At 43.3% G+C, this 24,965-nt stretch overlaps 1 protein-coding gene across 7 annotated transcripts; it reads left to right on the forward strand.

The window, feature by feature from the left end:
* Positions 1 to 24,646, forward strand: LOC114047127 (transmembrane protein 268-like). 7 transcript variants are annotated; one of them, XM_027867876.1, is made up of 10 exons: positions 1 to 160; positions 1,239 to 1,418; positions 9,299 to 9,389; positions 12,628 to 12,737; positions 15,097 to 15,204; positions 16,226 to 16,375; positions 18,146 to 18,256; positions 19,343 to 19,423; positions 20,896 to 21,090; positions 22,942 to 24,646. In XM_027867876.1, the coding sequence occupies exons 2-10, from the start codon at positions 1,359 to 1,361 to the stop codon at positions 23,122 to 23,124; spliced, it is 1,089 nt and encodes a 362-aa protein (XP_027723677.1). In that variant the 5' UTR covers positions 1 to 160; positions 1,239 to 1,358; the 3' UTR covers positions 23,125 to 24,646. The 7 variants fall into 7 exon arrangements, with proteins under 7 accessions (XP_027723677.1, XP_027723680.1, XP_027723682.1 ...); XM_027867879.1 differs by having other exon boundaries at positions 2 to 160; positions 9,169 to 9,389; XM_027867881.1 differs by having other exon boundaries at positions 2 to 160; positions 9,203 to 9,389.
* The last annotated feature ends 319 nt before the right edge of the window (positions 24,647 to 24,965 follow it).

The following is a 24,965-nucleotide window of genomic DNA, read 5'->3' on the forward strand; positions in this document are numbered from 1 at the left end:
CTGCCCTGGCCCTCAAGGATCTTGCGCTCTGACTGAGGAGAACAGTGGTCTATTGTCATAAACTAAGTCCTGGTACAGAGTATGCCTTGCAAAAGTTTGGAGGACAGGGAGATCAATGAAGGCTGCCAGGGAAACCTTTATGAAGAAGACAGCACTTGAGGTGGGTAGGATTTGTTTAGATACATGGGATTGGAAGGGATAATTATGTCAAATAGGTATTTTATTTAAATAGCTGCATAGATGTTAAAGCTCTAGCTCCTCCTTCCTCCCCCCATTCTTTTTTGATAAAAGCAGGTTAATCTCACTTTACTAGCCTGTTGCTTCAGTATTGTCCAGCCTGGCTGAATGTTTTTTCTCTATATGTGAGGCCTCTTGAATCACTATCGACCTCCAGTTTCCTAACAATTGCTTAATCTTTTAGAAGATTGCTGTTCCTCTGGAGATGAAAATTAAAGTTGTACTTAATGTATGCCGAATGCGTGGAAGCCATTTGGGAATAGAGGCAGGGGCTGCTGGAGCCAGCCACAACTAGCTTCGGAGAGCCATTTGTAAAATTTTCTTTAATCCTTTGGAAATCAGCAAGCTTTACAAATCAACACTTGATTCATTATTTTGTTGATTGTCTGGACTGTTGCATTGAATGGAATTGATGCCTGAAATTCAGTTCCTAGGAACTATTCCTCTAATCTCCAAATTATTATTATCATTATTATTGTTGGGGTTTTTTCTTTAACTGAAAGAGGGCTAAGAATGCAGAAATGTTGAACTGGAGAGACTTAGTAATAATGAAGAAACAAGCCCCTCCATAGTGGAGGAGGAAATGATGGTGTGCAAGATGATGTAGTGAGGAAGAGTCGGGTGAAAACACAGGTCTACGGACTCACTGTGGAGGGCTCTTGCCATTACTGGGGAGGGGGGCAAATTATCTAACCTCAATTTCCTCATCTGTAAAATGGAAATATTAATAGCACTTACCTCCCAGGGTTGTTGTGAAGATAAAATGGGATAATGTTTGTAAAGTCTTTGCAAACCTTAAAGCGTCTTATAAATGCTAGCTATTGTTTTTATTTGTTTTTGCATCCCCAGCGCTTAGCACAGTGAACACTAGCCCTCTTGGTGCCTCAGTTGCCACCTCTGTGAAATAAAAGGGCAAACGGGGTTTGATTCCATGACCTCGAAGGGCCCTTCCAGTTTGAAGTCCCATGATTTCTTGTCTCCCATTTTCCTGTTTTGCATAGTGGCCTCGTCGGGGGCGGGACCCGCGGGGTGAATCCACATGAGGTTGCACAAGTGTGTGTCTATGTTGCAATGAAATGACCCGGCCGTGAATCCGGCCTAAGGAATTGAAAGAGCAAGAGATGGTGCTGGCAATACTTCGGGGAGCACGCAGTGGAGTCACATGCCCGGTGACTCGCAAGGTAACAGTAACCAGAGACCAGCGCTGGGCCGAGAGGAAGTCAGCTTTTCCTGCCGTGCTGGCGAGGTCGGGCGGGCGCGCACGGGTTTATACGTCTCGCAGCACTGGCCCTCGGCCTCTCTGCGGCGGCCTGCCCACCTCTTCCTCCTCCCGCCCCCAAGGAAACCCTCTGCCCGGCGCCGCCGAGGGTTACTGCAGCGGCGGATTCTAGGGTGAGTGTGCGCCCGGGCGCCAGGCGCGCTGGGACAGCTCCGGGCACTGAGGCCCGGAGCTGAGCAGAGCCTCCCTGCGCCCCCGCAGTACTTAGAGCACTTCCCCCTTCCGGGGGCAGGGTGCTAGGGACCTGTTCCCTGGTGCCAGGAGGAGGAAATGGGGGAGTCTGGATGCTCTTGACCAGGCTGGAGGCTCTGCCGTTCCACAGGGGGTTGCTGAAGGCTGGGGTCTCCAGTGCACATCTGTTTGGGAGGAGAGAAGGCAGCAGATTGGAGGAAGTTCGGGGAGCATGAGCTTGTTCTGGCCTGTCTCGGGATAACTGAAAGCAGTCGCGTGATGACCCCCTCCCTCCTAGGGGCCGCGATCCAGCCGCGCAGAGACTTCAGTCACCCAACCAGCCCTTCTTTCTTATCCCAGGGTCAGCTAACTAAAGGTTGAGCTTTGGGATTAAGCAGAACATCACAGGACCCGAGCTATGGTGTTCTGCTTAGCCCTTCCTCGGGACAGTGAATGAAGAAGCTGAGTCTCAGAAAGTGGGAGCAATTTCCCCAGTGTCACAACAAGCAGTAGTTAAGATTCAAACCCAATTCCTCCGACTAAATTCTTTGCACAAGGTTCCCCATTCATAATCTCCTGTTTTAGTTGGGTTTCGATGTGGTATAATGGGCACAGGTACACACACACACACACACACACACACACACACACCAATCTGACCTTGAGCAAGGCACTCCCTCCTGGGGACCTCAGTTTCCTTCCCTTTAAAATGAAAGGGTTGGGACTAGATGGTCTCTAAGTCCTCCCTATCCTCCTAGAATATAAAATGTATTTTTTTTGTGATCTGCCTTTGCAGGACAAGGTTTGAGTCTTTTTTACAACTTCCTGCTGCTGTAGTGGGTAACTAAGGGGAATTCAGCTGCCATCTCTGTGGAAGGAGACTGAGCATGAATGTTGCACACAGTTCTTGGTGGGGTCCCTGGGGGCAGTGGTAGAGCCCCTTGAAAGAATAATCTCCATAGTCTTCAATAACCCAGATCCTGAACATTTTTTTTTTCTCCTTTTGAGTGAAGAAGGGTAAGAAATGATCCAGAAGAAGATAAGCAGAGGAAAAGGCAAGTTAAATTGGAAGGTAAAGTCAAGACTCATTTTAACAGGTCCGGGCTTATAAAGGCCTAGCCACTGGGCAGAATCTATTATTTAAGAAATAGTTAAGGAAATCTTTCTGGATCACTATTATGATTTTTGTTGTCATCATCTTTGTTGTTCTTTCCAGGCTCTTCCAGGTAGGGTCGCTGGGACCCTCCCTGATGCCTTGTCCAGTGCTGAGACCTCCCAGCACTTCTAATTGTGCAAAGCCTGCACAGGAAGCATGTAGTGAAGTCACACCCTTTTCTGGGCCTTATGGTCCTCATCTGAGAAATTAGGATTTAAAGCTGAAAGGGGTCTTTGAAATCATTCAATACAACTCTCTCATTTTTACCGATGAGGAAACTGAGGCCCAGAGAGGTGACATGTTTTGCCAGTGATAAAGCAGGTATTAAGTAGCTGAGCTGGGATTCCAACCCAGAAGAGATAGGTTCTCTGGCTCTAATTTTTGTGCTTAAGTAAGGGGGTAATTTAGATGGTTTCTGTGCTTCCTTCCCTCCTTCCATGTTTCAGACAGAAGTTCTGTAGTTGGACATTGCTGGTTCCATTCCCCTTTTACATTTTATCTCTGTCATCTAGACCTTTGGTTTTTAACACTCCTGCTGGGGCAGCTGGTAAGATGAGTGGGGTGAAGAGGGAGGCTTAGCCCATCTTGACTTTTCACTCACACTGATCCTTTCCAGTAGGGCAGCTCTTATTTTGTTGTTGCAGTCATGTCCTATTCTTTGTGACCCCATTTGGGATTTTCTTGGCGAAGATATTGGAGTGGTTTGCTCTTTCCTTCTCCAGCTCATTTTACAGATGAAGGAACTGAGGCAAACAGGGTTAAGTGACTTGCCTAGGGTCACACAGCTAGGAAGTATCTGAGGCTGAATTTGAACTCATAACTCCAGGGCCGGTGCTCTATCTATCATACCACCTAGCTGCTCATTCATTTAGCAGAGGTTTATTAATCACATAATTCTCTGCAGAGCCGTGTGTGAGGTGAGCAGGGGTGAGGGTGAGAGATTCAAAGTTTGGCTAAGATGGCCTCTGCCTTTCTGGAGTCTCTAGTCCAGTAGCAGGATAGAATACAAGCACAGAGATAACTGTAATGTCCAGCATTGTATGATGATGATAATTCATTTCTGTAGTGCTTCAAAGTTGTTGAAGTATTAGCTTCTAACAACCCTGTAAGGTAGAAAGCTGTAAGCATGATTATCTCTATTTTACATAGGAAGAAACTAAGGCTCAGGGAGGAATAGTCACTTATTCAGTGCCACACAGTTTTTAAATGTGGGTTCTGGGAGTCAGACCCAGGCCTTTCCTCTTTCCATTATACCACATTCAACATGCATTAGGGGGGTACAAAATGGGACTGAGAGGTCCAAGGGAAAATGTCATTATTGACATTTTCCTTTGAACCCAGGGGTAAAGGTCCTGGGTTTCAATCCCAGCACTGTTACTACCTCAGTGACCTAGAACACAGTGAATCTAGAATATGGCGAATTGAGAGAAGGCATGGTGCGGTGGTCGATTTAAAGTGAAAGGAGCTTGCTTCAACATTTACTGTGGGACTGTGGGCAAAATGCCTAACCTTTCAGGGTCTCCTAAGTAAGTTGGGACTAGATGATCCCTAAGGATCCTTTTACCTGTTAATCATTTGTTGAGGATGTACAAGTAAAGTGGTGTGTTATGATGTCAAAGGATACTAATTAAAGGCTAGCCAGATTTATACATGTAATTTAGGGGCAGCTAGATGGTAGATAGATTGCTGGGCCTAGAGTTAGGAAAATCTGCATTCAAATCTGGCCTCAGGCACTTAATTGCTGTGTGACCCTGGGCAAGTCACTTAACTTCGTTTTGTCTGTTTCCTCAGCTGTAAAATGGGCTTCATAATAGCACCTACCTCCCAGGGTTGTTGAGAATAAAATGAAATAATTGTTAAGTGTTTAGCACAGTGCTTGGCACAGAATAGGTATTACATAAATGTTAGTTGCTATTACTATTACTACTACTACTACTACTACTACTACTACTATTACTAATTTCCCTTGTATGAATTTACTGTATGAAGCAGTACTGTGTAGTGTACTGAGTCAGGAGATATGTTTTTGAGTCCTAGTGACCTTGTACCAGTCATTTCCCTTCTCTAGGCATCAGTTTTGTTAATTGGCTAGTACTCATTAAATGCCCACTGTGTACCTTAGGGTGAGAGATACAAATACAAATAATGAAACAGTTTTTGCTCCCAGGGACCTTGCACTTTATCAAGGGAGATGACATGTGTATGTACATATCAATATAAGTACATGTATACACACATATACATGTGTAAGCATATGCAGAATAAATTACAAAATATATTTATTAGGTCATTTGGGGGGCATTAGCAATTGAGATCAGGAAAAGTTTCATGTAGAAGTTTGAACTCAGCCTTGGGGGAAATTAAGGGATTCTGTGAGGTCGAGGTAAGGAGGGTAAGCATAAAGGATAGCCAGTGCAAAGTCACAGAGATGGAGTTGGAGTGCCTTGTGTGAGGAACAGAAGGAAAGCCAGTTTGGTTGGACCATAGAATGTGGAGAAGTAGGGTAATGTATAATAGGGCTAGAAAGGTAGTTTGGAGCTTTGAAGGGCTTTAAAAACCAACCCGAAGAATTTACATTTTATCCTGGAGATAATAAGGAGTCATTGGGGTTTGTGGAGTAGGGGAGTAGCATGATTAGACCTGTGCTTTAGAAAGATCACTTTGGCAACTGTGTGAAGCATGGATTGCAGGGATTTGAGGCAGAGAGACCAGTTAGGAGGCCCTGTCCTAATCTAGGTGAGGAGAGACGAGAATCTGAACAAAGGAGGTAATAGGTAAGAAGGGGACAGATGCCAGAGATGTAAGATTTGGCCACTGATTGGCTATGTGGGATGAAGGAAAGTGAGTTCAGGATAACATGGAGATTTTGTACCTGGGATAAGAGAAGCATGGTGGTTCCTACCACAGAAACAGTGAAGTTTGGAAAAGGGGTGAGTTTTTGGGGAAAGATAAAATTTTGTAGATGCAGAATCAATAAATCAATCAGTAAACATTTATTAAGTAACTACTATATGCCAGGCACTGTGCTAAGTACTGGGGATTCAAAAAGAAGCAAAAGACAGTCCCAGTTGTCAAAGAACTTACAATATAATGAGGGAGACAATATGCAGACAAATATGTGTATAATATATATACACACACATATACACATATGAATATATATATATACACATTCATACTCAAAATAAGATATCCACAAGATAAAGAGGAAATAATTAAAAGAGGAAAAGAATTAAGAGAGGTTGGGGAAGGCTTCCTATAGAAGGTGGAGTTTTAGTTGGGACTTACAGGAAGCTAGGGAGGTCAGTATTAGGCCAGTAGTAAGAATGGAGGAGGGAGAGGGTTCCAGTCATGGAGGACAGCCAGAGGGAATACGCGGAGCCCAAAGATTGAGTGTCTTGTTCATGGAACAGAGAGGAAGCCAGTTTTACTAGATGGGAGTACATGTTGGAGAGTGAAGTGTAAGAAGACTGAAAGGATAGCAGGGGTGAATGCTAAACAGAGCATTTTGAATTTGTTCTTGGAGACAATAGAGAGCCATTGGAATTTATTGAGTAGGGAGGTGACATGGTAGGACTTGTGCTTTAGGAAGACCACTTTAGTGACTGAATGGAGAATGGTTTGGAACAGAGAGAGACTTGAGATAGGCAGGCTTACCTGCAGGCTATTGCAGTAGTCCAGGTATGAGGTGATGAGGTCCTGTAACCCCAGGTAGTGGCAGAACAGAAACTGGGACATGATATTTAGATCTGGGAGTCATCTTTGAAGAGATTATAATTAAATTCGTGAGAGCTGAGCAGGTCAGCATGTGAGAGTGAAGAGAAGAAAGTAAAGAGGGCCCAGGCCAAAGCTTTGGGGTCAGAGGTTTGCTGGAGCCAACTTATAACTGGCTCTAAGCCCATTTGCTCATTGTGAGCAAAATTGACAACCACTACAAATTAGGGCTTGATTTATTGTTTTGTTACTCATCTAGACCTAAGAGAGTCATGAAGAAAATGTTAATCATACAGATTAAAGTTAAAAGGGTATCATGTGTACATTTTCCCCCCGGAGAATTGGTTGCTAAACATGTTATTAATGCAGAAGGCACAATACAAATGAGTTAGCAAAGGAGACTGAGGAGCAGTCAGACAAATTAACAGGCTAAAAGAGAGCAGGGTCATGAAAACCCAGAGAAGAGACACTATTTAGGGGGAAAAGGTCCAGTTCTGTAGAGAGGTCACAAAGAAGGAGCACTGAGAAAGGGCAATCCAATTTGGCAATTAATCAGTTACTTGAAGAGGAGGAGGTTGGAGAAGATGATTTCTAAGGTTTCTTCAAGCTCTAAAGTTCTAAGATTCTATGATATTTTTTTGGGGGGGTGGGGGACGGGGAAGGATGGGATTAGGGTTAATTTTGTTTGTTTATTTGCTTTTAGAGGGATCAGTACATGGAAGTACAATGGATGATGTGCTTTACCAATTGCCTTGCAGTCTTTTTGAATCTGTGTAATAAGTACCTGTGGTATAATGAACCCTTCCTGTCCCAGGATAGAGTCATAATACATTGGGAGTTATGAGATCATAGATTGAAAGCTGGAAGGGATCTTAGAGGTCATCTGGTTCGGCCCCCTCATTTTACAGGGAGGAAAATGAGACCCAGAAAAATGTAGTCAATTGCCCAGAGTCACATAATAAGTGGCAAAGTGAGGATGGTATGAACATAGGTCTTCTGTCTCCTAATTCAGTGCCCTTTGCATAGTACCATTTACTTATTAAGAGGACTGACTACCTGAGGCACTCAAAGTGAATGGGTTTATGGAATAGAGGGAATCAAGGACCCACAGGGACTCAGCTGTCTTTCCCTCTGTTAAGCAGCTAGGTGGCACAGTGGATAGAGCACTGGGCCTGGAGTCAGGAAGACCTGAGTTCAAATTTAGCCTCAGACACTTACTAGCTGTGTGACCCTGAACAAACCTGTCTGCTTCAGTTTTCTCAACTCTAAAATGGGGGTAATAATAGCAGGTAATAATACCTCCCAGGGTTGTTGTGAGGCTCAAAGGAAATTGTATTTGTAAAGTGCTTAGCACAGTGGCTGGCATATATTAGGGATTGTTCCCTTCTCCCCCTTTTCCTCCCCTTCTTACCAATAATTGGTGGAGCATGGGACCACATAATTGTGGTGCAGGATCAGGGAACCTGCTTCTCAGAATGTATTGTTCCTGAGAGAGAGGCAAGTTCAAAGGAAAATAAGAAAGTGCTTCAGTTGGTAGAGTTCTGAACTGGTCCGGCCATTCTCCATTCTTTAGAACGACTTGGACTATGCCCAAAGGACTATAAAATAGTGTCAAGCAATACCATTACTAGGTCTGTATCTCAAAGAGATAAAAAAATATTGGGGAATGGCTTAACAAGTTGTGGTATGTGATTGTGATGTCATACTATTGTTACAAGAAATGAGGAGCAGGATAGTTTTAGAAAAACCTGGCAAGCCATATATGAACTGATTTGAAGTAAAGTGAGCAGAACCAGGAGAACATGGCATAGAGTAACAGCAATATTGTAATGATGATCAACTATGAAAGACTTAGCGACTCTCATCAGTACAATTATCCAAGATAGCTCCAAAGGACTCATGAAGAAAAATGTTGTCTATATCCAGAGAGAACTGATGAATTCTGAGTGCAGACTGAAGCATACTTTTTTCACTTATTTTATTTTTCTCGGTGCTGCTTTTTTTTGTTGTTGTTGTTGCAGCATGGCCAATATGGAAATATGTTTTGCATGACTTCACATGTATAATTGATATCATATTGCTTGCCTTCTCAATGGGTGGGAGAAGGGCTGGTGTAAGGGAGAGAATTGGGAACTCAAAATTTAAAAAGATGAATGTTAAAATATATAAGGTTTATATATGTACATATATGTGTGTATGTATATATATGTGTATATATACACATACACATATACATATATGCATGCATGCATACATACATATATATTATATATATGTACATATATATCTATATAGACAGTGCTTGCTATTTGAAGGGAAGCAGTCAGTTATCACTGAAGAGTAGTAGTCAGCAATAACCTTGCAGTGTCGTCGCAGAGTTTTGGGTTCTCTGTCCCCTAAATTCCCTTCAATTCCACATTAAAATAGTATTTCTCTCGGACTTATCAAAACGATTAAACTCAATGGCAACAACCAAAAAAAGTTATTGTAAATGATTTGTTCCCAGGTCACAGGTTAACTTCAATTTTGAAGAGATAAACAGTGTCCCTGGTCTTGCCACATGCTGAATTTTTATTTTGTTCTGTGCTTTTGTCTCTGGCCTTGACCAAAGGTAGCATGAGATGAGTTGGCTGTTCTCTGGACAGGCAAAGAAAGGGAGGCAGCTTCTTCTGAAAATGGTATGAAGTTTGAAGAGAATTGTCCTGAGCTTTCCCTTCACCATGGCATATGACCTTCCCCAGGATCCAGCGGGGGCTCTTGGACCCTACCTCACTTCCTTCTCTGATGAGAGAACTCTCGTACAGGAGGATACTTCCTGCCTGGAGGGAAGAGGTAAGACTCCATCTCTTCTGGTAGCACTTTGATGTCATCCAGAAGCTGTTATTATTTCTTGATCGTTCATAAGGTCCCCAGGAACACACAGTAATCAATAAAGCTTTTTAGAGTTCCGTTTCTCTTTGATACATGTTACTGTTGCTTATATACGGCAGCCTCTCATCTGGGTAAATTGAGGCAGCAGAGAGATCCAAGCTGAATTCTGGATTATGGTCATAGCTCCCAAGTAAGTCTCCAGTGTTGGGGATTTGGTAAATTACTTCATGATATGAAGAGAGCAGTCCTTGTAGGAAGTAGCTTGTGATAAGTTTATAAGTTCTGGTTTTTCAAGTAGGTCTGTCTAAGGTCACCCTCATTCCTGGAAGGAGACTAATATGGGATATCCTAGGACTCTGACAGGAAGTGGAACTCAAAAAGTATTCCTAAGTAGAAGGCTTCTTGAACTTGCTTTAATGGGTAGCCAGTTGAGGGCTGATTTTGATGCTTGGCCAAAAAAGGCCAGCTGTAATGAGTGATTAGCAGTATATATTTACATGGAAAGAGTTAATATGTTGAAGGCTTTCGTTTTATTTAGTAAGAAAACCCTTTCTCAGGAAGGCTCGGGAAGTGGCTGAGAGCCCTGATCTGAGCTGCTTTTTCAAAAGAGTCTTTTTTCAAACCCTGCCGTGTCTTTTAGGGAAACAGAAAGCAGCAACTGGAAAGAACATTTGCTCATCCTCCAAGTAGGCAGCCTGAGGGCCTGTGTATGGATGGATTACATCCAGGTTACTGAGTGAACTGTATTGTCTTGCTTCTTTTTTCCATAAAATTTCTATCCAGGGATGTTGGTGGCTTTTAGTTTTAGCTTGGGACCAATCTGTCCTGGGTTGAAGAACTTAATCCTCCTTTTACAAGTGAAGAAACTGAGGCTTAGGAGGAGAGCTGAGTCACCCAAGGTTACCCAGCTCATTAGTGAAAGAGTAAAAGCACAGAAAGTGGAAAATACAATAGATGAATCAACAAGAGTTTATTAATCATTTGCAATGTACCAGGCTCTGTATTAGTTGCTGGGGATACAAATACAAAACCAAAACAGCTTCTGCCTTCGAGGAGCTATCATTCTATTGGAGGTAAACATCCATACACTTATATAAGTAAATACCAGGACTTTTGTTTTGGTGGGGGGTATCATGAAATTAGCAGCTGGGGAATGATCGGGAAAGGCTTCATGTAGGGGGCAGCACTTGGACTGTACTTGACAGGAAGCTAGGGATTCTGGAAGGTGAAAATAACGGAGGTGTGCATTCCAGGCCTGAGAAATGCAAAGGCATGGAGGTGGGATGGACCACCGAGTCTGGGAAAGAGGAAGTAGCCAATTTGGCTGGAATTTAAAATGCATGAATGAGACTCATGTATCTGGGAAGATAGGCTAGATCCAGATTGTAAACGTCTTTAAGTACCAAATAAAAGAATATGTATTTTAGCCTATGGGCAAAAGGGAGCTATTGAAGTCCTTTGAGGAGGGGTTGCCACCATCAGAATTGTATTTTAGGGATATCAATCTGGTAGCTGTGTGGAGGATGGATTATATGAGGTAGAGACTGGAAGCATGGAGACCAAATAGGTTGCTCAGGGGAGAGGTTGTTCGGTCATTTGGGGTTTTTTTGGCAAAGACATCAGATTGGTTTGCTATTTCCTTCTCCAACTCATTTTACAGATGAGGAAACTGAGGAAAGCCGGGTCAAGTGACTTGCCCAGAGTCACCCAGCTAGTGTCTGAGGCCAGATTTCAACTCAGGAAGATGAGTCTTCCTGACTCTAGGCCTGGTACTCTATCCACTGTGCCAACCTAGCTGCCCCAGGGGGAGACATGATGAAGGCCTAAACTAGAGTGGTGGCCATATAAGATGAGAGGAGGGGATGCATGTGAGAGACACGGTGATCAAATTGATAAGCCTTGGCAACTAATGACCTTTGGGGGTTGAGAGAGAGTTGAGTTTGGTTCCAAGATTGTGTACCTGGGTGCATGGTGGTGCCCTGCCCAAGGATGGAGAGTAATCCACTTTGGCTGAGCATCTTTAGGCCATGTCTGGGAGGAAGGAGAAATACAGCTGGAAGGATAGGTTGGATCCAGATTGTGGAGGGAACTTTATGCAGTAGATTTTATTTAGGGATAAAGAGTCTAGTTTTGGGGATTACAGAGGCTCTGCTTCCTTCGCTTCCCTTTTTCTCTTGGCATCTTTTGGCCATTTCAGTCTCCGTAAGAACTTCCACTGAAGAAGGCAGAATGATGAGGTAAGACTTTATACGATCATAGCATTATTGATCTAGAAAGGGACATTGGAGGTCATCCAGTCCAACCCCTTCATTTTGTAGATGAGAACAGGAAAGCCTAGAAAGGTTAAGTGATTTGCCTAAGGTTACCCAGGTAGAGTCAGGATTTGAACCCAGGTCCTTTGACTCTAAATTATTCTTTCCACTATAACATATTGCTTCCCATATAGTTCCTCTGTAGTAATTTCTGGTTGAAAGATTCATAGTTATGTAAATTGTGTTTATGTGTTTGTGTTTTCTAATTATAAGTAAGTCATTCAGGTCCTTCTTGTCTCCTACAATGGATTATTTGAAACATGCTGACTTGTTGATCAACCTTCATTTATAAATCATTGACTGTGTAAACCTTCTAAAAAGTAGTTTCGCTTTTGAGCCCAAGGCCTACTTTCCCCTATATCCTTCCTCTTATCTGGACCTCCTATATGTTCTTCTCCCCGCCCTGAAACCTCCCAGCCCACCTGACTCCTTCCTTTCTCCAGCACACAAGAAAGGAGTTAATAAAATGGAAGTGAGAGTATTCTCTGTTCTTCATGGTAAGGTTCCTTGCCTCTTCCTCTAGCCTTTCCCCTCATCTAGATTTCTTGAACCATTTTGCCAACAAATAATAAACTCATATTTATCCAGAAAGGTTTAAAATGAACGTTAGCAACACAACTCTATTGAATATGATTTCATTTTTATTTATTATTCTTTTTATTTGAAAGACATTTCAGGGCACCTAAGTTGCCACAGTAGATGGTGATTGGACTTAGAGTCAGGAAGACATGAATTCAAATCCAGCCTCAGACAACAGTTATGTGACACCTCAGAGATATCACTTAACCTCTATATGTCTCAGTTTCCTCAGGGATAACAACAGCACCTACCTCTTAGAACTGTGCCATGCTCACTGACTCAGATTCTCCTTTCTCTTCTGATCTCAGGACTTACCAATGGCCAGCTCCTCATGGTCCTAAGTACTGACAGTACCTGTGAAGCAGCCTCCTTTAACATAGAAGTCTCCCAGGAGAAATTGAAGACCTGGGGGATCCAGGTGAGTCAGACCATTCTGTTAGATCTGGATAGGCCCAGAACTCTAGATGATGAGATCTTAGAGGTCTTCTGAGAGCCTTTCATTTTACAATTGAGGAAACTGAGGCCTGGAGAGAGGTCACTTGTTTATAAGATCGCAGCTGCTTTGGTAGAGATATTTACTAGCTGTGTGACCCTGGGCAAGTCACTTAATCTCTTGTTTGCTTTAGTTTCCTCATCTGTAAAATGGGGAGAATAATAGTACCTACTTCCTGGGATTGTTGTGAGGATCAGATGAGAAAGTAATTATAAAGCACTTAGCACAGTGCCTGACACATAGAAATGTTATATAAATGGTAGCTATATCCACTGAGGGATTTTGAGCAGGAAGCCTGACATGGTCAGACCTTTGCTTTAGGAAGATTAGTTACTTGGAGGATGAGTTGGAAAGGGGAGAGAAGGGAAACAAGGAGCTCATTTAGGAAGGTCCAGGTAAGCAGTCATGAGGGCCTATGTGGTTGCCATTTGATTGTAGAAAAGGGGGTAGATAGAATGGAGGGAGGTAAGGAAGGAACAAGCATTTATGAAGTGTCTAATATATGCCAGGCACTATGCCAAAGGTTTTACAAATATTATCTCATTTGATCCCGCATATCACCTAGGAAATCGGTAGTTATTATCCCCATTTTACAGTTGAGGAAACTGAGGCAGACAATAGTTAAGTGACTTGCCCAGGGTCACACAACTAGTAAGTGTCTGAGGCCAGATTTGAACTCAGGTCTTCCTAAATTGAGGCAGAATAGTTGTGAGTGATAGTGAGAGCAAGAGTACGACCATCTCGGTGTTCACAGTTTTAGTTGGAATAAAGTTGAGTCCATGGGGCACTGAGGAAGTTCACGAATCTGGAGGCCAAATTATTCAAAGGGACATCAACCTGTACAGTGAAGTTCCACATAGAAAGGAAGGGGTTAGCGTAGAAAAGAAGACTGTAATGTAAGAGTTATGCTCAATTTGAAAAAAGAGGGAGAGGAAGACTGCAACAAGGAATTAGGACACTGCAGACATTTGGAGTCATCAGAGGAAAAGTGAAGTGACAAGGAGGAAAGGAATATGCCGACTCTTCTTTTGGCCTGTACGTGTTGGAAAGAGCCTTAGAGGTTATGGAATCCTTTCCCCTCATTTTCTTTTACAAATGTGTAAACTGAGACTGGGAGAGGTTAAGTGACTTGCATTTGGTCATACAGCTACTAAGTATCTGAGGTGGGATTGGAACCCAGATTTTCTTGTTTCCAAGTCCAGCATGCTTGCTTCCCATACCATGCTGATAGAGAAGAGAAAAATACATCTAAGTACTGAGGAGGGAGGCTAGGGATGCTGTGTGTCTGGGTTCAGCCAGAGTCCTGTGAGGGCAAGGAATGACAAGGGGTGTGAGAACAACAGGTCTAAGATGAAGTGAATTTTGTCAGTGATAGAATTGGAGTTTCAGAGAGTACATTCAGTGCCAGGACCTTTGCCTCCACTTAAGATGGCAGGAGGTGATGCACAATTAGGAGGTAGCATGCTCCTGGATTGTGGGTAGGGCTGCTGGTTGGACCTGTGGTAGGAGGCCTCACTCTTGAAGGAGGTCCTGATGTATGAGATTATTCCTGGGTAAGGAGATAAGGATTAGTGTGTATGGGTATGGTGGGCTGGGTCCTGTTTTTTTTTAGTATGGTTTGGTAAAGCAGGGCAGAGAAGGTCTGCCCTTCATATATGGCATTAGGCGCAGATTTCCAAATCCAATCCATGGAACCTTGGTGGTAAGGAATCTTAGCATGATGCCCAGAACTTAGTAGGCATTTAATAAATTGTTTATTGACTGAATGACTAAGGAGAGGATGCAGCATTAGAGTGGAACCAAGGACAGAGTAGATTCAACCTTCCTATGCTGCTAGAGTGAGGAGAGGGGGTGGGGTTTGTTGCCTTACTCTCCCAGGACCAGTGATCGAGAAGGTAGGAGCAGGTGCTGGTGTTCCTGAGGCACTGAATGAGGATGCCTAAAACTTTTAATAATCTAGAACTAGGTTTGATGATAATTGTGAAAAGTGATTAACACAGTGCTGGGCATATAATAGACTATGTAAGTTCTTATTCTGTCCCTTCCCTTTTTAAAGTCAAATTCGGGAGTGTTGTAGTTCCATCGGCCATCTTATGTCTACTTGACATCTTAAATAAGCCCTGGTGTCCTGGTCCACCCCTATTCTTTCAAGTGTCCCCTGTTCCCTATGGTTGTAAGTCAGGTGAATGAAAGCACCATCTCGTGCATTTCCCAGACAGGGAGGTGAGGGGGCTATCTCCCAGGCTGAAGTCAAACATGGTTTCTCTTTTGGGTTCCTGAGCAGGTGCCAACAGAGAAGTACAAGAGTTTAATTGAGAACGCCATCTTAGATCCCCAAGTGAGAAGATTTGTGTTCTATAACTCCAGGCCTTTCCAGCTGGCCATTGCTGTGGTAAGGATTCGAGTCTATTCCCTGACTGCCCCTAGACTTGTTCCTCTTGTGTGAAGAGACCATTACCATTTGCTAAAGGGAGGCATATTTGAAGCAGATGTCATTGAATTCAGTAGGGCTTCCACAAAGTCTGTTGAAGTGGGTGATGGAGGCTATGAATGGGTAAGATTCTTCAGAAGATACCTACTCTTTCCTATTGTGGGCATGCTTGCCCTCAACTGGGGGCTTTCTGGCACAGGGGAAATCCAGCCTTTGAATTGGCAGATGAACCTTGAGGCAAGATGGCCTTGGAGTTGGAGGAGGAAGGGTGGTAGAGAGAAAGTAGGGAAGCTACCCGTATGATTCTGATTCCAAACTCAGTGTTCTTTCTGTGTTCTTTACATGCTGTTTTTATTATAGACTCTACATTTATATAGCTTTTTAAATCTTCCACGTACATATTTATCTTGTATAGCTTGTGGGCAGCAATAAATTTCTCTACCTTCTATGCCCTGCAGTGTAAAGCAGGATATCCTTTTTTTTTTTTTTTTTTTGGTGAGGTAATCCAGGTTAAGTGACTTGCCTAGGGTCACACAGCTAGTAAGTGTTATGTGTCTGAGACTGGATTTGAACTCAGGTCCTCTTGATTCCAAAGCCGAAACTCTATCCACTGCGCCACCTAGCTGCCCCAGGATATCCTTTTTAGTTATCCTAACGGTACCTTTTATTCCATTGAACTAATCTGTCCCCCACCCGTACCCCAGCTTCAAAATTTTGTAGACTTGGATCATTGGTGTTACAGCCCCTGACGTAGGGTTTAGCTTTATGCCTTGTCATGGCAAGTAGGTGACCCTGGGTTCTCGAATGCTATGCTAATGGAGTCCAAACTCAGGCCAATCCTGCCTAGATGGGAAAGGGCTAATTTTGGAGAACCATTGCTTTAAAGTACTCTCTGAAGACCAGTGATAGTGATGCTGATGATGACTTTTCTGCTTTATTTATTTTCTGTCTTTGAGTACATGATGCCTTTGTGTTCCTTCAGGTTTTCTACATAGCAATGTGGGCTAATCTGTATTCTACCAGCCAGATGTTTTCTTTGGGAAGACACTGGGCAGCTGTGGTTCTTGTGACCCTAGGCACTGTATTAGCTACCATCATTCTCATTCTCATCTTTGACTGGCACCAAAGGAAGGTAAGGGAGACATTGCCGCAAAGTGAGTACTAATTATAGCCCTCCTTCCCTGAAGGGCATGGAAAACACAACTCTGGGTCTTTCTAAGATAGATGCTAATTCACCTTTTCTATCTCCTGCCCACATAGCCTAGCACAGTAAGTAGGTATTTTGTAAGTATTGAGTTGAATCTCCAAGCTTTCTTCCAGGCTGAACTTGAAACTTGTCTCTCTTAAACTTATTTATTTGTTTATTTATTATTTGGTATTTTTAAACCTATTCTTTGAGGGGAACAGTTTGTCAACAGTGGATGTTTATTTAACCATCAAAAATATTATTTAAATATCTAATGAGCTGAGAGAGATGCCAAGTTTAGATATGACCTGTTCCCTGCCCTCAAGAAGTTTACAGCATACTAGGAATTATGGGATCATAGATTTAGACCTTCAGAGATCATCCAGCCCAATTCTCTCATTTATAGGCGAGGAAACTAAGCTTTGGGGCAGATCAGTGGTACAGTAGATAGAGCGCTGGGCCTGGAATCTAGAAGACCTGAGTTCAAATCCAGCCTCACGTACTTACAATAGCTCTGTGACCCTGGGAAGTCACTTAACTCTTGCCTTCATAAAACTGGAGAAAGACATGGCAGACTATTCCAGTATCTTTGCCAAGAAAGCTCCATGGACAATTGGTCCATGGAGTCATGAAGAGTTGGACATGACTGAACAATAATACAGGAATGTTTCAGGTCAAGTCACTTGACCTCTCAGTGTCTAGACAACTCTTCGTGAGCATATATTGTAGAGGAGGTACTGACTTACATTAGTCGAAAGCTTGCTCATCTGAGAATTCCCTACGTACATAGGTCCAGTCCCTCTCTTTTATCCTACTCTAAGCACAGTGTCCAGAGTGCTTGGTACTGTAAGGCAATCCAAAGAATGAGGTGTACCATCTCAGAGTGGGAAGGGCCTTCACAGGACATTATCCTCTGTACCACTCAGCTGCCTATAGTCTCCCATTCCCTCTGACATGACTCCTTGCCCCCGAAGATTTCAGGTAACATTATAGGAATCTTAAAGGGAGAAAAGATCACATACAAAATAATTTAAATATATAGTCTGTATTAAGGATCCAAAATTGTTGATTATCCAAGTCCTTTTGTTCCCTTCTGGATCACTCTCAATGGAGAAGGGAGGGTTCTAGCTCTTATCACTTCTGGTGGATGGAGCTATAATGGATGAACCAGACCAGGTTTACCCTTTGTTAAAAGGTTTGGTACCACCCTTTCTCTATTTCTCTAAGAAAAGCCTAATTTTGTTCTTGACCCATAACCTAATTTTCCAATGGGCTTTTCCCAGAAGTCTGGTAAGGGCTTTAGATAGAAAATTTATTTCTTAATATTCCTAGGGAAACTTAAAAAAGAGATTTTGAATATGCTTCTTTCAATATGGGCAGTAGGGAAGAGCAGAGACATCATGGGAATAAGTGTATAAGAATGGTTATTATGACCACAATGTGGGAAGGATAGACTGAGGGGCAGGTCACAGTCAGGGAATGGGCAGGACAGGGCAAAGGAAGGAAAAAAGATGGTAGGGAGGTATTTACCTGATGGTCTCAGTGTGTTGTGTTAGATTGTTGTGGGGTTCTTTTATTTGGGGGCTGCCATTTGGTCCACTGTACCTCTCTGAATCTGCATAATAACAGCTTGTGTTGAGATGGGTTTACTTGTGTGGTTTGAGGGCTGCCCTGGGACAAGTGTCCTACTATATCACTTGGATGTTGGGTTCACAGGCAAGCACGAATACAGATCTCCGTCTGGCAGCTGCCAACGAAACCCTGATGCCATACCACATGCTTCTGGGAGTGACTGGTGAGGTGGAGGGCTGCCAGACTGTACTGCAGGTATCACTTCTCTGAATGATTCATCCTAGCCAATCAGGTCTCTGTCTAAGAAGACAAGAAAGGGCTTTCTCATGCAATGGATGAACGCCCTGGATAGTTGGGCAAGAGATATGGAACTGCTTCTTTTCTCTGACGCAGATCTAAAGATGAGGTTTGGAGACAAGAAAAGATCCCTGGATTTGGAATTCTAGGCTTTGGATTTGATTGCTGGCCCTGCTGTTTAATACTTTTGTTACTTTGGGCAAATCGCTTATTGGCTAGGGGCCTTGGTTTCTTCATCTGTAAAATGAAGTGGTTCAATTCAGTTCAGAGGATCAAGGATCTAGAACTCGAAAGGACTGCATGGGGCAAGTCTATCCTCATTATTTTACAGATGAGGAAACCAAGGCTCAGAGAGAGTTACTGAATTCAGTCCATGGTTACATGGCTGGTAAGTGTCAGCTGTGGGATCTGAACCCAGGACTTCCCAACTCCAAGTCTAGTGCTCCATTCACTATGCCAAGATCCTTTCCATTGTATTACTTGTTAATACATTATGGTAAGGGCAGATAAATTGTCTCAGGGCAAGTCTTTTCTTTTAACATTAAAGGATCCAGATTTAAAACTATCTCCCAGGACCAAGTTATGCCCATTGATGCAGTGTATTTTTTTTTATCCATAAGGCAAAGAAAATAGAGATAAGATAAAAATTCTTATTTCAAAGTACAAGTATAATAAATTTTTTTTTTTGCATCAATTGATGTTCCTGGTCCTTCTTTAATTGGTAGGATGCCTACTAATTTAATGGCAGATGAAAACCCTTTGCCAACAGGATTGGACGTTTTTCAGTTTTATGAACAGCAGGTTTTCTACTTGCCAGAAAAATTAGAGTTAATTATAGAGCAATACACAGGGAGAGAACAGAATGGTGTGTTCCTGCCACAGAGAGCACAGTGAAACAGAAAGTTTTCGTGTAAAAGGTCTGTTTTCAATATTAAAATGAAGACAATGCAAGGGGAGAACAGTGGGAAAGAGAACATAGTGAGTGGGGTGTGGAGGCCAGGAGCCAAGTTGATGCTTTCTTCTCTTCTCTTCTGTCCTCTCCAGCTTTGGTTTGTTTACTTCCACTTAGAGAGCTGTCTCCAGTCTTTATCAGACTATATCCGAGAACTGAAGACCAGTCAAGAGGTAACCAACCCATAGAATGGTTTGAATGACTGACCACTCTGGTATGACTCTGAGTTGGGGGAAGAAGAAAATACACCAAGCTGGGGTTGTAGGGCATCCCTACCTGTCAAGGCAGTACCTGTTGTATAATGGGAAGGTTGCTAGACCTGGTTTCAAATCCTAGTTCTGCTTTGTGACTTTGGGCAAATCCTTTCCCCTCTCTGGGCCTCAGTTTTCTCAGCTGTAAAATGAGGGGGTTGGGCTGGATGATATCAGAGGTCACTTGCAATTCTCAATCTAGGATCTGAAGATCTCAATAGAGGATTGCAGATTTAGGGCTGGAAGAGATCTTTGAGATCATCAAGGCAAGTCCTTAATTTTTCAGAGGTATTCATTTCACGTTGAAGGGCCAGGGAATTGCCTGAGAATCTACTCATTGGATACACAGGCCCCTACCTTAATATTACATCAGAGTAACCAGCCTATCGATGTGTTTGACTCATGTAAGACTAGCACAAAAGAATGGACTGGGAAACAGGAACACCTGGGTTTTAGTTCCAGCTCTGTCCCAACTTGATGTGTGACCTTAGGTGAGTCCTCTAATCACCTCATGTTCAAAATGAAGGGATTGAATTATATGGTCTCTGACGGCCCTTTTGGGTTAGGAATTCTATATTTCCAACTCTAAATTTCCTTTGCTGATACATATGTTGTTCAAGCATTTCAATAGCGTCTGATACTCTTCACGACCTCATTTGGGGTTTTCTTGGCAAAGATACTGGAGTGGTTTGCAATTTCCTTCTCTAGCTCAATTTTTGCAGATAAGGAAACTGGGGGCAAGCAGGGTTAAAAGGAAACTGGGGGCAAGCAGAGTTAAGTGACTTGCCCATGGTCACACAGCTAGCAAGTGTCTGAGACCAGATTTGAACTCAGGAAGATGAGTCTTCCTAACTCCAGGCCTGGCACTCTATCTACTGTGCCACCTAGCTGCCCTAGCAGGCCCTTACTTAATTAAATGGAAAAGGAACTAGCTTAAAATCATTTAATAACATCTTACATTCCTCTAATGCTTTTAACTTTTCAAAGTGTCTTTATGTCTATTTTTTTCCTTCTTTTTTGATCATAGCAGTCTTGTCAGGAAGGCAGGGCAAGTTGTCTCAACCCTATTTTGTGCGAGGAGTTGAATGACCTGTCCAAGAGTCCATGATTAGTTGGGCCCAGGGCATCCAGGTCTTGTGATTAACGGGAGGTGTCCTGTGGCCTGCCCATCGGACCATGCTGCTCCTCACTTAGGTAGCCGGTCAGTATGTACCCAATCTTTCTATTTCCAGGTTTTCTGGAGGTGGCATAGACAAAGACAGGCAGGGTTTGGGCCAGCTTCTCTTGTGCTTTCTGGCCTCACTCAGATGTGGGCCAAAGAATCAATGGGCACTTCTTTAAAGACCCTCCAATTTAAGAGCTGGCCTACGCATGTTCTCTGGCTTTCTCTGCAGTCAATGCTAAGACATCGCCTGAACCAATTCCAAGTGGTCGTGGAGACCGTGGTGAGCCCTGCCCAGGAAGAGGGAGAAGAGAATGAGAGGCTGGCTGAGGAATCTCCTCTGCTGCCCAGTGGTGGGACAGAGTCGAGGAAAGGAGTGGTCACCCAGATGGTTCTTCACCACCTCATTCCAGAGGCTGCACCAGAGGTAATTATCATTTCTCAGAGAGGCCGTGGGGGTCAGACTCCACCTTGGAGGGTAGTTGGATATTTTGTTTACCTCTGATAGTCATGACCTTGAGGACATAAGGTAACTTGAATTCTTGATGACATAAGTATTTGGTGCAGTTTTATTTTGCTTTTTGGAAGGGATAAAGGGTAGAATATTTGTAAAAAGCACCTAGCACAGTGGCTGGAACATAGTAGGTACTATATAAGTGCTCCAAAAAACATTCCATTGAAGCAGATTTGTAGTTATAGATTTAGAATTCGAAGGTGCCTTAAGGGTCATTAAATCCAACCCCCTCATTTTACAGATGAGTTAACTAAGGCTTAAGTAGATTCAGTGACTCACTCAGGGCCATACTGAACTAATAAATGTCTAAGGTAGGATTTGAACTCTGAGTCTTAAATCCAGTCCTCTGTGCACTACATCATGCTTCTAATTTCAGTTCAAGGTAAGGAAAAACTCACCACCACTTACACAGTCCCCCAAAGGGAGTGAACTGCCTCAGGAGGGAGATAGTGGGCTTCTCACTAGAGGGAATTAAGCGAAGACAGGTTGGCCAGTTGTCAGGTATACTGTAGAAGGGATTGCTGGTTTTTTCGCATCACCTTCAGTTTCAAATATATCCTTCCTCCCCTTTACTACCTAGAAAACCATCCCATTACTAAGAATTTTTAAAAAATTGTTCAGTAAAACTAACTCATGACTCCCAACTCTTGCAAAAGAGGGAGGACATTCTATCTTCCATCTTTTCTTAGGAGGAGAGGAATTCCTTTTTGTATGTGTATCTAAAATATCTGGCCTGGAAGGTTCCTTCCCACTGTGAAATTCTGAGATTCTATGTGGGATTCACTAGTGAGAAGAGCAAGACTCTTCTTTCTGGTATTCCAAGGTTACCTTCATTCTGCAAGGTAACACATTGACCCACCATAGATAAGACGTGTATTTTGGATTTTTGCATAGTGGCTCACTCCAAGACCTAGGTTGAGTACCACTTCCGAGAAGCTTTCTCAGATGTCTCACAGTCAGAAATAATACCCTTTTCCTCTCTACTCTCATAGCACTTGGTGCCTCTCTTTTTACATGTATCATTGTTGTTTTTATATTTTACTTACTCAAGTGCTTGTCTTATCTCTTCCTATTAGATTGTTGCGACATGTATAAGTTGTGTCCCTCCCACTCCCCACTGCACTAATAGGCTATCAATCTGTCAGTGCTTTTTGGATGGAGAGGGATTCCTTTGAGTTAGGGAATCAGAATATTTGAGATTTTTGAACCTTCTTATATTAAAACCCCAGATCGCCTGGTGTCAAAGGCCATTCTTGAATCAACCCCTTCTTTTCTTCTTTGGGGCTTGTTAAAGTTCATAAAAACAATGTTCTCTATTAAAGAAATGGAACATTCCCCTGAAATCCTTTCTATACTGCATGTGTACTTGGATCTAGACCCCAATGGATTCATGAAAAGTTGAGTGAAAGTTTAATTTTCAGAAACTGAATCTCATTTTAAGTATCTGGGGTACCTTTTGTAAAACAAAGAACCCTGAATTATCATGCACACTCCCCCTCCTCCCTCCCCACCCAGTTTTCCTTCTCTGCCAGTCTAGATTTTCATGTGGCTGGTTTTCTTAAAAGGAAGACCACGAGTGTGCTAATTTGCTTGGCGTACCCATTCTCTGTAGCCTGCTGCCACGGGCCAGCCTTCCTGTTCCAAGTTATCCCTGGTTTGGGGAGTTGGAAGGCATGTTGTTCCACTGCTCTTGCCTCCCTCATCTGGATGTCTGCCTCGGTGTCTGTCAAATCAACACTTACGATGCTTTCTGATTCATTCCAGGTGATGGCCCGGCAGATGCTGGTGGTCTTTGGTGGCTTATACATCAGGCTCTTGGTGACCAATCAGCTCCCTGAGACTGCGGGTGCATCAAGGCATGCCGAGTCACTGCAGAGGCCCTGCCCCTGCCAGTTCATTGAGACTCACATCCTAGGGGCTGGGTGTTGTTCCCCCTTGGCGAGGTGATGGCTGCAGAGGCTGGAGAGCTGGTGTGGAATAAGGAGCTGAGGTGTCGAGTCTGCTGCCAAGGAATGCCCTGCTGCAAGCCGCAGACTGGAGGGGCCGTCAGCACCCTTGGACCCTTTGGCACAGCACCACTGGGGAGGAGAAGTCGTCAGCCCAGATAGCATCCCCTGCACATCCGCAGTCTGTTGAAACAGCTCTTCCAACTGTGAAATTGAACACTGTGCTCCAAGCTTGCAAATGTTTCTGTCGGTGGCTGTGAATGGGCCCCGCTTCAAGATTCAGTCTTTGCTTTATTTATTCCTAGACACTAAAGTGAAGGGTTTTCCTCTGAATTACATAGGCCCTCTCTGTGTATCCTACAGGTGGTCTTGTGCTGACATTGCCCATAGAATAGCACCTGATCATGGTAAAGTGGAAAGAGTTCTGGGTCTGGGATCAGAGGACTTGGGTTCTTCCACTTAGCTTCTTGTGGGACCTTGGGTATGTCACTTTTATTTTCTACTCTACAAAATGAGAGGATTGAGTTGGATGAACTCTGAAGTCCTTTCCAACTCTGATCCTTGTGAGCTGCTCATCCTGGCATTCAAGGCCCTCTGTAAGAGGGCCATAATCTGTTTCTATAGCCTTATCTCCCATTGCTGCTCCCTTAAACAAATACAGTGCATTAGCCAAACTGGTCCTCAACACATGCCTTGCATTTTTCTAATTTGATACCTTTGTTTGTGCCTTTCCCCCCATTTGGAGTGTCTCCTTTCTCTTTTCCCTCCTCCTCTTTTCACTGTGCACTTTGACACCAATCAAAATTCTACCCTTCTTTCAAGGTGAAGGGGAAATTTTGCTTTTGGCTCAGATGGGCTAGTTTCAGTTGGGCTTGACTTGAGTGAGTTCTGGGGGCTTCCTTTGGAGTGAGAAGATTGCGAAGGTTAGGTTACTGGTTTTGGGGAATGGGTATATAGGAGCAAGACTGCCCCAGGAGAGTGAGGGTTGGACTGATACCAACTGCTCAACTGTGTTCCAGACCCAGCTCTGCTGACTTAGTCTCTTGGAGATTCAGTTTTCCCCTTGGTGCAGTGGGCATATAATGGCCTGTCTTGCCTGCTATTGTGGGGAATCAAATGAGGGAATGGATGTGAAAGTGCTCTGAACATTGTAAAGCACCATTGGAGTCTTACCTGTGGGATTCCTGTTGTCATTTTTTGTTTTCTGTAGTTAGGACTAGGGAGGAAATGTTTCCAGGGCAACAGGGGAGGGGACACATTCCCTGTCAGTCAGTGGGCTACACTGAGAATTCATTCTGCTGACCTCATCCTTGGGTTTTGTGTCAAAAAAGAGAGAGAATTATTCATTTAGGTAGTAATGGCTGCGTTACTGGTGAATACAGGGTACAGAGAAAAGGTCAGACCCAGGTATTACCCACAGAGATTTATATTTCAAGCCTGCTATTGGGGACAAAAGACATGTTAAGTGGCCAAATGATCATTTTTCAAATTGAATTTTTCTATTAAAGTCTCCTGTGAAACCATCTGACTTTTTATTTCTTAAGTTTTCTTTTCTCCACACATTCTAGTGGATTTACCTTGTGTCATGGAGCATGTAGGTTAGACATAAGGAAGAACTTTCCAACAGCAAAGGTGGATAAACACTGGGAAGCTGTGAACCCTTCTATATGGTAGGTGTTGAAAAATAGGTATGGGTTCACCTTGGGGGCAGTTTCGTATATTACTCCTACCCCTATTCAATTCAACAGGCATTTATTAAGTACCTACAATATGCCAGGTACTGTGCTGGTCCAAGTGATACAAGATAGAGATAAAACCTCCCCTGCCTTTAAAGAGCTTATG

Source organism: Vombatus ursinus, unplaced genomic scaffold (assembly GCF_900497805.2).
Source record: "Vombatus ursinus unplaced genomic scaffold, bare-nosed wombat genome assembly UNPS02014786.1, whole genome shotgun sequence".
NCBI classification, from domain to species: domain Eukaryota; kingdom Metazoa; phylum Chordata; class Mammalia; order Diprotodontia; family Vombatidae; genus Vombatus; species Vombatus ursinus.